The sequence below is a fragment of the Hippocampus comes genome, unplaced genomic scaffold (assembly GCF_001891065.2).
Source record: "Hippocampus comes isolate QL1 unplaced genomic scaffold, H_comes_QL1_v1.1 scaffold109, whole genome shotgun sequence".
NCBI classification, from domain to species: Eukaryota; Metazoa; Chordata; class Actinopteri; order Syngnathiformes; family Syngnathidae; genus Hippocampus; species Hippocampus comes.
In genome coordinates, this window is record NW_017805274.1 from 532,463 (window position 1) to 544,473 (window position 12,011).

The window sequence follows — 12,011 nt, forward strand, 5'->3', positions numbered from 1 at the left end:
GAGCGGGAGCCTGAGAAGTCGGACCGTAAAGACTTCGAGGGGGTGCGAGCGGGCTCGGCGCCAGGCACTCGCCCGCCTCGGAGCAGCCAAGCAGCTTTGTCAGGACTTTGAAATCCAAAAGATCCTCATCAGGCTTCCGCGTTCAACCCCGCCTTGGTCGGCGCGCATCTTGTCATATTTGTGATGTCGCAAACGGTCACTTAGAGCCTCCAACTAAAACCTTTTGTGTTTTTTTTGTTTTGTTTAGTTTTATTTCCTATTGTGTGTGTTCCAAACAGTCCTAGTAAATTTGGGGCTAGAAGGTTTGTTCAGCACTGTGTATCAGTACAAGTACAACAATGAGGGAAATGGTCTCATTAAAAAAAAAAAAAAAAAAACAATGTACCAAAGACAATTTTATCTATTTATTTATTTTTCTGGAATGCTTTTTCTCCCATTTTATATCCCGCCACTTCCAACTATAATCAGCCTTTTCAAACAATAGCCATTTCCAAAGCGGATAACGCTCAATGCTCATTGACCCCCTCCGCACTTTGGGTGGGCTCGCTCTTGTTAGGAATGAATTGTCCTGGACGTGAATTGAGGCAGCACTCGGCGCTCGTCAGGTGATTGCACAATTGGCGTAATTGCAATTTCTCACCGCAGCACAATGCTAACAGTACTTCAACACACTACCTCCGCGACTCGTGTGTTCTCTTCCAGTGGATCTATTGTCGCCGCGGGTCGAAAGGACGCGTGACGCGCCGGGAACATTACAAAACCAAATGAGGGAAATCATGTTCATGTTGTTTCTTTTTTTCCGTTCAAATACAAACCCGCTGAACTGGGTTACCTGATTAATCGATGCTAGCTCCCGACATTGAAAACACTCACAAGCCAGAGCGGAAACCCAAACGGTTTTCTTGGTTGTATAATTTTCCCTCTTTATGAGTGGGCAGGTGCTTCAGTGACCCAACTATTTGTATCGAAGCAATTAAAAAGTACATTTTCCCAATGATGTCCCACGTGGAAATCGTCCTATGTCACATGTCATATTTTTTTCTCAAATTTAGTATGAATTCATCCTTTTCGCAGATCATGTGAGAATGTATTTTTTTTTTTCCCAGTATTGCGAGGCATCGAAAGAAATTGGCTCTGCCGATATAAAGGTTGCCATTACAAAGGCCGCCACTGCAAATCCAAGCATCTCTCTGAATATGCCTCATTATCTCCCCCACCTCATCTTTCCTATTCCTCTTATCTGGCTTGTTTAGTGATTTATTAACATGTGCTCGCCACTGATATCGCCGTCTCTCTTAAGCTGACAGTGCAGCAGCACGGGATCAAACAAGGCGGGTCATTATTTTTTTTTTCTTCTCGCACAAAAGGAAGACAGAGAGCAAAAGAGGGACCAAACCACCTGAAGGGACGTCTCAGTGAGTGACAGGGACCAGGGCAACCATTAGTTTTGAGTCTTGGGAGACAACCCCTAGCTGGTTTTCATTAGTTGCCTCTAAAGCGGCACCGGGATGAAAGTACATTTCGGTAAGAAAAAAAAAAAGAGATATTTTATTCAAGCCTTTTTCCATTTGCAAGACTGCGCCTTAATGGATCAAAGTGAACTTTCGAGGAGGCGCAAAAAACGACACCTTACTTCAGAAGTTCCGGTCTAAAAAGGACTTTAAAGGTTTAATTTGACCCACAGCTTCTCCTCGGTGAGAGTCGCTCCCGGTGCAGATCCTTCGTGTTCTTAAAAAGCGGCGGTCCTGCTCCATAAGGTCGCACGAACTGCTCGTGTCACATTTGCGCCGCTGGCGGCCTTGACATGAGCTGACCTTTAAAGGGAAGAGCGAGTCCAAAAAGATCGGGAAGCGCGTTCCGCCAATGCCAATCTGCAGTAATTTGTTCTACAAAAGAGTCACAGTGAGCTACTCCCAATTTCTAAATCAAAACTTCTCGGCTACTTTTGTCAAGATCCAACCCATTAGTGACTTGAGATAAATCTGTCATGGTTCCAATGTGATACAAGCGTAGAATCCCATTCTTGGGGTAAAAAATGTAACTTTAAATAGAAGAATGTGCTTTTTAGAGACACATCTAAACCAAAGTCAACCGGTCTCATGTTACCCTGCATTAAAAATTGGATATACGGTACAATATGAGGTGTTTACTGTATGTGATACCACCTTGAACGGGCTTGGCATCGAAAGAGAATGCCTGCCATCTGTACAGAATGCAAAAATGACACATGTAGTGTCGATTACTTTAAGAGGTCTATAACCCTTCCCTGTGGAACACCTTCCATCAGTCAGACATTTAAAACAATCACAACAGAAACAAATCTACCAGTGATAAACGGCGAGGTTTATTTTGGCTTCTTTAATCAACTCTTTCCAATGAGCACGGAACTTGAAAGGCATAAACAAGGCCGCTGGCTCCTCGCCAGCCCACTTTGATGCGTCTCAAAGACATTCAGATTTTCCGGCAGTCACCTTCAGGTTCCCGTGTCAGGTGGCTGCACGACTGTGAAGCCTCCAGAGGCGGCGTATTCATTATAACCTCCTCCCTTTACACCCGGCACATCACACAGGTTTGCTTTCCCGGCATCCAAAGAGGCAGCTGTCACCTCGTTGACAGTAGTCGAGCTGCAGGAGGGGAAGGTGCAAGTGGGTAGAGTGTCAGTGCGCTCTTCACACGAAATCAAATGATGGCTGCAGCTGTTCATATTAAGATCTGGCAGCGCTTATTTGAGCAAACTCTTCACTTCCGCCGTTTTAAACAAGTACTCCCAGCCGTCGTCTCTTGACAGTATTCCGTCGCTATTTTACCATTTTTAAAAACAAAGTCCTTTCTGTCTCCCATACAGGAAAGCCCAAAGTCGAGCTCACTTACGACAGGATGTACACGGTAACCAGCCGCCTGACGTTCACCGTCAACAAAGAGGACGATGGCGTGCCAGTGGTTTGCATCGTGGATCACCCCGCGGTCAAAGACTTCCAAGCCCAGAAATACCTGGAAGTGCAGTGTAAGTACTCCACTGCTACCTTTTTTAGTGGATGTTGGATATGTTGACTGAGCTTGTGCTTTTTAAGGGGCAACTCGATAAGATCCAACACAATTTGTCTCAGGGAGCTGTTTGACCTGCACTCTGTTTGAATTAAATTATCGATTTTCTATAGAGTTTCTTGTCTTTAGGATCACAGGTAAACTGGGGCCTCTCTAGCGGGGCGGGTCACCGGTGAATTGCAAGGCACCAATAAGACAAGCAACTATTCACACTCGCATTCTCATTCTAGTAAATTTAGAATCTTCAATGACCATTATAGGTTGTAAGGCGTCCCACAGGGGAGACTTCTAGAGCCCCTGTTGTACTCTGAGGTATCTCAGTTTCTTTCCATTTATCCAGTTTTGGTGCAGGGTCACAGGAGTGACAAGCTTTGGCTCAGAGGAGTCAACATCCTGGACTAGAATCCTCCGTGGGGCCTTCTGAGTCCTGACGGTTTTCATATACTATCTTCGCTTTGCAAACATCACATTTGACACCTCACCAGGCCCATCCACCCATCCATTTTCTCTACTTGATTACGGTCATAGAATGCCGGAGCTGCGAACTCTGGAACCTTAAAACTGTGAGTCAGACATCTCCACTCCTGCGCTTTTGCTATCAAAGAAAATCAAATGAAGAGATGACTTGTTTCCACACAGATTTTGGAGATTTTCACTGGATAGCGGCAATCATGACTTGTTGTGTTCTCGACGTGCAGGAACACATAGTGACAGGCTGAGGGGAGAAAAAAAAAAAAAGTAGGAGTGGGGTGGGGGGCATTGTTGATTGCGTAAGCCGTATGAACTCGCAACCCTGTTAGCGCACAGCGCAAGTTTTACGCACTGATTACTGATTGCCAGACAAGGTGATTTGCATTTGAATTGGCTAACCGCGTGAGCGAACGCCGTGTGTTTGCGTGTTGTGTAGCAGGAGCAGAGCTAAGAAAGCTCGTGGAGGGGACGGCATCAAGCCCGTAATGGTTCTTCTTACGTGTAAGCAAATCAAAGCCGTTTGGCTCGGCTGCCTGCTTGTTTTCCCCCCTTAAGGTCAGCCGGCCGTCCCGAGATGGATAGCGCCCGTCTCGAGTGCCTGCACGCAATAAAGCAAATAATTCAGTTAGCATAATGATAACGGCCCCCTTGCATACAATACGCGCCATTTCATTTCTCCCCGAAGTGGCAGTATGCGGGTCTCTCGGTGCTGTGCAGTGCATATTTCGCCATCAAGCGCAGACGCTGAGTGCCTCCATAAATACTCGGCGCTATCAAAGTAACCCCGAGGATGGGGGGGAAGAAAAAAATAGAAGGTCACGTGGCCTTCTTCATCGTGGAAACAGAACCCGGCGGTCTGTTGTCTCTGCTCGCACGTGCCCGCTGAGCACAAGGCTCGAGCTTTCCGCCCCGTCGACTGTCCATCACCGCGACTGACAGGATGTGATTCAGACAGATGGCTGGCCAGACATTGTTGTTTGTTGCCAACAAGGTCGGAACAGCGGTGTTGAACTTAACCCGCTCGCCTTTGCCAAGCCCGTTCAGGCCTGGAGTCGACAGGCAAATTCAAGAAGCCGTTTAGTTGCCATTTTGACTGGAGACACGCAGTTGCGCCTCGAGACGTGAATTTAATTCGTCTCGCTTTGACAATGCTTCTAACTCACAATTATTCATTTATTTGTTTATTTTATACCTACTGAAAACGCCATCACAGGGGCTCAGGTCACGACCAATCACAGCTCAGCTTCACCAAACTGACTCGCGCCATGCCAGATTAAATACTCGCTTCCACGCTCCGGTTGAAGTTGGATTTGCATCGACGAGCTTCGTGACGCAACCTTTATCCATCCATTTTCTGTTCCGCTTTATCCTCACAAGGGTCGGGGGGCGTGCCGGAGCCGATCCCAGCCGTCTTCGGGCAGTAGGTCGGGGACACCCTGAACCGGTTGCCAGCCAATCGCAGGGCACACAGAGACGAACAACCATCCGCGCTCACTCTCACACCCTAGGGACAATTTGGAGTGTTCTATTAACCTGCCATGCAGGTTTTTGGAATGTGGGAGGAAACCGGAGTACCCGGAGAAAACCCACGCAGGCCCGGGGAGAACATGCAAACTCCACGCCGGTATCGAACCCGGTACCTCTGCACTGTGAGGTCGACGCGCTAACCACTGGATCAATTTCTGCGGCGATTTCCGCGATGTTGTTCAGTCTTGATGAGCCTTCGCTTTTGTGCCACTCGTTCAAAAGAGTCCACGATGCCGAGGCCCTGATATTGAAACCATCACTTCTAAGGGCATTCTCAATGGTGTGTAATTGTCAACCCACACAAAGGATTTTTTTTTTCTCGCCCCCCCCCCACCGCCCATTCTTATTCCGAGGCGAGTCGGAGCTGATGATGCGTTTTGTGTACTCGGCACTCACTCAGTTGACGGCAGCAACTGAATGCCTCGCCCTGATGAAAGTGTGAATAGAATAGAACGGTAGAAGAAAGGCTCGTCACACGTGGACGGCACAGAACAAGTGCCTGTCAGAAAGGTATGCATTTAACAACGTGCCGCATCATACGAGTACAACGGCAAACACGCTGCCGAGTGTTTGATAAAGCTCTGTGATCCCACCATTCTTGTGAAATGATTCTGAGGGACTACAGGAAGATGGAGAAGAAAGATAATTTCTCCACTTGTGATGTTGGCCCACTTTTTCTTATCTCTGTGTGTGTGTCTCACTCTCCCGCTATCTTTTTTTTTTTCCCTTTCAGACAAGCCCGAGGTTAAGATCATGGTGGAGTTTCCTCAGGGTCTGACGAGGGAAGGAGAGAACCTGGAGCTGTCGTGTCAGGCCAAAGGCAAACCTCAGTACGACGCACACACATGAACACGTGCAGATTTGCTCTACCTTGTGGGGAAAAAAAAACAGAGATGTACCTGGCATTGAATGGTTGGATTCTTAAAAAAAAAAACGTCATTGGCATTGAATGAATTCCAAAAACATAAACATACAGGTAAAAAAAAAAAAAAAAGCGTGAATTATACAAGCAAAGCATCTGCAAGACCGACGGGATAGGATTATGACTTGGATACCTGCAACAGGCCGAATGGGCCATTTTACTCTGTGCTGGCGGCTCACGCGAGCCATCTTTCCTCATCAAGAATATGAACTAAGATGACGCTCATGCCGTTCGGCAATAGAGCAACTGATCCTGAGGTCAAACGCTTTCTACCTGAACAGTCCCCGCGGTGCATAAAAAGTAAACGGAATGCTATGGAGCCCAGCAGCGAGGGAAAGGGAACGTGGGGGGGGGGGGGGGTTACTCAGTAGTTATGAAACACAGCTGCTGTCAGATTACAAATCACCCCCTGCCCCACCACCACCCCCTTTGCTATAATAATAGAAGCATCTTCAGACATCTCTCCATGTATCCATCTGCCCCTATCATGATCTCTGGAAACCCCACCTCAAGGCCGCCTCCCGGTTGGACCTTCCAGCGACGCTCAGTCAAGGGGCCACGACTTTGAAAATACTCAAGAGGGGGGGCGCGACTGTTGAGGGAGACATAAGCTTCGACATTTATCCATTCGTTATCCTCTACTTATCCGGAAGGAGCAGCACTTAAAGACGATCCCGGACCGCCTGTGGGCGATAGTCCCTCCAATGTATTCTGGGTCTTTCCCGAGGCCGCCTCTCGGTTGGGCAGGCCTTGGGACACCTCACCAGGGAGGCAACCGGGGGGACGTCCCTTAGATATTGTCGATCACTCCCATCTCGCTGCGCCGATTAGTACCTCCGGTTTTGGCTCCCAAGCGCAAATCACGAAGAGTCTGCTTTGCGAGCCACGACGACATCTTGAGTGTGGACACGCAACAGTTAGTCGAAACGTGCGATTCTCAAAGGCGGGCGGCAATCGTTGCCGGCGTGTGGAAGCCTTTTCAAAAAAGTTGCCGTTTGTTTACGCGGCGTGGGTGTTTGCGTTGCGAAACATAATCGAGTAAAAATAAAGCTATTAGGGCCAGAAGGCGGTTGGTGGTTTGTCGAGGGGGGCGGGGGATGGGGGGGTGGCGGTGATGCCTGACAAACTCTTCAAACATCAAGACAGCTGCTGCGTCTGGCGTCTGTCACCGCAGTTTGTTGACAAGGCAGTTCAAATTTGAACTGGAACAAAGTCATCATCAGGAGAAGTGAATGTGGCAGTAATGTGGCAGCGGTGACAAGACCATTTCCCTTGGAAAAATCTCAAGGCACCATTCGATTCGAATCCGGCGCCTTTGCAACGGTGCGCTTCGGAGCTCCGTGCGTACAACGAGACCCGTTTGAGAGGCAGGCACCTGAACTCTGACCTCACCCGTGAATCAAAATACGCTCCGCCGAGCAAAGACGCTTCTGGTTCCCGAATGCTTCAAACCGCCTCAGACTCGGGGACCGGTCCAGTACCCCCCGCCCCTCATATTCTTTTTAAAAAGACGAAACCACAATCGATACAGCGAGCGGACGAATTGGAAGTCATTTTCATTAGAGGCAGCGGAGAGTTGTGTAGTCATTACCAGCCCGTAGCGCAAAGGAAGGAGGCCCGGGCAGGCTGCGGGGCGGCCATTTGTATTCAAGACGCCTGCCCTTCCTCTCTCCTTGCAGCCCGCATTGTCTGTGTGCTTCCTCCACAGCCCCCCCCCCCCCCGCCCCCTTACCCCCAATTTATTAATTCACCTCTTCATATTGGTTGTGCTTGCTATAATTCTCACCACAAGATGGCGCCAAAGTCGCGCCGAACAACTTTGCCTGTCCGGAAGGAGTTAAGCATCTCGATGCCAATGAACTATGTTAAAGTGAGAGCTTAGAGCTTCAGTTCAATAGAAAAGTAGCGCTTTGGCTCCATCGGTATCTTACGACAACCCCTCGTCATGCCACCTCATGAACGGAACGGTATCTCGCGCTATTTGTTTTTCCCGCGTTTCATCCGCAAAACATTTGTTAAGAGCCGCGGCGCTCTCCCGTCACCGTTAAGCACACTTGTGGTTTGTTTATTTGTTCTTTCCCGCCCACGTATCTCGTCTTCCCGGAGTCTGCACCTCATCTGCTTCTCCCAACCCCGCTCCTTGCACGCCATATGTCTTCAAACAAGTTTTTTTTTTTTTTTTAAATGCAACATTAGAGGAGAGAGCCCATCAGCGCTCGCTCGGGGGAAATAACAGTAGCGGCGGCTGTGTTGGGGGAGCGACATTTTGTCTTCCCCCCGCCCGCCCGCCCGCTCCCCTGCGCCCTCGGTGGCTGTGTGCTCATTGTCATAAAAATGGAATCTGTCATGCCGCCGTAAACCTCAGTCAAGGTAGAGAAATAAAGACAGAACCACCTCCACACAAGTACACACGCATGGCAAGCATGGCAATTTGCAAACAAAAGCCCGCCACGGCGCTTCTGTGATTTTTTTTTTTTCCAGTTTTTTGACAGTGCACAAAAGGAGCAATGTCATGATAATATATCCTGTTTATGCGTAAGCAGCCTTTGATTACCCTCCTTTGTTTTTCCGAACGCCTGCGAGGGGTTTTTGAAGAAGCAAAATGGTGGCAAAAGGCTCATTCGGCCTGTTGTGTCGGAGTTTCTTAAAAAAATGTTTTGACTGCACTCTTCTGCCTTGTCACTGTGACATAACGGGCACTCACAGCGAACAACGTGGCGATATAAAACATCTGCACCAGCCCTGAGGTCTGCTCCGCACGCAGACTGTCAAATTGGAGTGTTTGATTATTTTTCCGCCCTCTTTCTGTTCCGCTCGAGTCTGTGTTCGCTCCTGGATGACGACGAGGCACTCTAAAGCGCCGCAAAGTTACGTTTTATGAGCTCGCTGGCCATCTGCACGTCAAAAAAGACTCGACGCTATCGTTGTAGTTCTGCTCTGTAATGCGCTGGGGACCCGAATTAGCTGTGGCCCCCCAAAAAATTGGTCAAACCGAATACTGATTTTTTCTTCATACACAAGCGACCGCTTGCTGTCCACGGTCGTCTCTGTAAACCGTACAAACAACAAATTGGATTTCGCCGTCACGAACGTCCCCACACTTCCGCTCCGCAATTTCTTCTCTTCCATGTCTGAAACTCAATGACAACAGGAAAGACTCTTGGTGTTTCCCTGGCTTAATTACGGCCATATAGAAAATTGTAACCACCACATTTGCATTTAGAATATTTTGCCCCCCCCACAGGAAATTATGTAAAATGCGTAAATCCATTCCGGAGTCGCATCGCAGTCCATTCTATTAAATCTTGACTGAAGTGGTCGTTTTCAAGTAACATTTGCAAGTGTCACCGCAGACACTCGGTCAAGCGCCGAGCTGCGCCGCGGAGGGAAGAATTTGCTTTCAACGCAAAGGATACCCGGCAAGAAAAAGTTTTTCTTTCGTCATTTTACAGACACAAAACCTGTTTGGGGAGAAGGTTGTAGTTTGACTTGTCCCTTTTTTTTTTTTTTTTTTTTTAAGGCCACAGCGGGTCAACTGGGTGAAGGTGGACGACGACGTGCCGTCCCACGCCGTCATCACCGGCGCGGACCTTTACATCGAAAACCTCAACAAGTCCTACAACGGAACATACCGCTGCGTGGCGGCCAACTCTTTGGGGGAGTCTTACGACGACTACATCCTCTACGTCTACGGTATGCCCCCCCCAACCCCTCCCCCCAAAAAAACTCCAGTTCATTTCATTCTTTCTGAGTGAATGCCAAGATACGAGCGTTGTTTCTGTGGATTGCTATCGTGTGTGGATTGCAAAGGGGGCGGGACATTTCTAGTCAAGTCCAGTTCAAAGCGTAAGAGCGAGACTCGGTTCAATTCCCATTAATTCCCCTCAACTCCCCACCGCAGAATTTTGCAGGCCTATTCATCAAACACGTAGTCCGGCCCCAGTTCATTTCCTCCAGCGGAGTGAAACGGCATCTCTGAGTATTCCCACGTCCGAGTGGGATCCGCCTGCGCATCAATCTGAAGTCCAAACTAGGTCAAGCCCTTCATAATCTTCCATTTCTTGATTTCTTCCTGTTGTTCTTCCCCGTGCACTTCTCTCATCCTCATCGGCACATTATCACAGCACATTTTCGCACTGTTCCAACCAATAACGTCAAGACCCCTCGGCGCGCCGCCGTCTCTCCTCCCCCCCCCCGCACTCAAGCATGGCATTACGCTCTAATGTGCTCACTCTTCCGAGCTAAATGACTTCAATCTCACCTTCCGTAGATAAATAATTTGCCGTCTATTGTCCTAGAGAATTGGAAGAGTGAAAAGGTTTTTTTTTTTTCTTTTTTTCTGGCTGCGAAAGGGAGTCGAGACGCGCGGCGCCTGATGGACGTCGACTGAATGGCTTTTGTTTACAGCGCGACGAGTCGTGCTAATGAGACGCGCGGTGAAACGGCGGAGAACTGGGTGGCCTGTATCGCATTGCGCCCCAATATGTGCCTTCTCTTTTTTTTTTTTTTTTCCCAGATTGCCGTAGACATAAAATAGTGAAAGAAATGAAACATTGTCTGCAGCTAGCTTGGTTGTCGACAGCTGACTCTGATTGTTTTTTTTTCCCCAAGCACATCACGTTTTAATTTTTTTTTAATCACATTGCAATATGTCATATATTCATATATTCAGTAATATGTATGAATTATGGGTTGGGTTCACCTACAGGTGGATTGTTTTTTTTTTTTTGTCTGAAACGTTATGTCGCTCTAAATGACATCACATTGGTCAGATAGAAGATCCAAATAGTTCCTGATGCGCTCGGGAAAATCAAAAGACGTTTTAGAAATCGGTGCCGAAAATATGTTGAGGGACGCATAAAGCCATCTCAAATTCAAATCTGCCATCGGCCCGCGTGATACAAGTTTGTATATGGCGTGATGACAAACTTTAATGAGTGTTCAACTTGAGGCGTCGTGTTGCTGCTGGGAACGCGATCCATAACGGTTTCCTAATTTGGTGCTTTTACTGTCATGGCGCTTAAACGGGCAGCCAGTCTTACCCCCCCCTGCCAATCCACCCACACATCACCCCCCCTGTCGCGAGCAAAACAGCCACGCAGCTGATGCAAAGGCTGAATTTCGCCGCAAAAACAGAAACAACCGCGGCATCTATCTCGGGATGCAAACAGTACATGCATTAGATGAGACCACCTGTAGTTTCCTCCCACCCGAAAACAACATATCACATTGTTTCCAAACAAACAAAACACACAAAGATGCCCGAAGCCTTTGAATGGGGCTTCGTAATTCAAAGAGGCGTCAGTTGAATTGCTTGAAAACAACAGCCGGCTGACCAATCGTATGACCGGGCACCACTGCTCATGCTTTTCATTGGAAAGTTTTCGTATCCATCCTAAAGGTGCTCATCGTTATTGAAAATCAACAAAAGAACAAAGTAAAATTGAAAAAAAAAAAAAAAACATAATTAAAACTCATTCAGTACCAACCAATTGTAGACCAAGTCTGAAAAGACATTTAAAAACGTCTTTGGGAGTGAATGAGTTAAAAAAAAAAACAAAAAAAAAACGCATAATTGTTGTGAATGGCATAGAAATAAAAATGAGTGTTCAAAAAAATTACAACTGAATAATTTGTATTGTCTTACAATGTTGGAAAAAAAAAAAAAACAATCGGCAAAACATTAGCCGATTTTCAAAGAGCTCAAATCGACCATAGACTGGGCCTTAGTGAAGCCCGAACAAAACAAACGTGAACTCACCGAACTTGAAAAACAAAAGCCCAAGCCAAATAAAAAGTAGCCATCGCGAAACCCCCCCGAAGTACCTCAATGGGCATTTCCAGCGGGGCACACGCTGGCACGACCTGCTGTTTGTTTGCTCTCCTCCGTAGCGCCACAATCGCTCACCATTTGTTGCATGGGAGCCACAATATCGACGCAACGCTGTGTGGATTGTGGCCGTGTAACTCAATGATAAAGTGCGCCGGCCGCCGCCGTCGCCGCCGCCGCCGCCGCCGGCATCCCAGACAGAACAAATGCCTCCGC

At 47.8% G+C, this 12,011-nt stretch overlaps 1 protein-coding gene across 4 annotated transcripts in view; it reads left to right on the forward strand.

Moving 5' to 3' along the window:
• The window catches only part of cadm1a (cell adhesion molecule 1a), a 226,440-nt gene that overhangs the window by 189,801 nt on the left and 24,628 nt on the right, over nt 1-12,011 (forward strand). For all 4 annotated transcript variants that reach the window (XM_019869641.1, XM_019869642.1, XM_019869643.1 and 1 more), the window contains exons 6-8: nt 2,846-3,004; nt 5,777-5,873; nt 9,486-9,658. In XM_019869641.1, the coding sequence (XP_019725200.1) occupies nt 2,846-3,004; nt 5,777-5,873; nt 9,486-9,658 (429 nt within the window). The remainder of the gene's footprint in view (nt 1-2,845; nt 3,005-5,776; nt 5,874-9,485; nt 9,659-12,011) is intronic.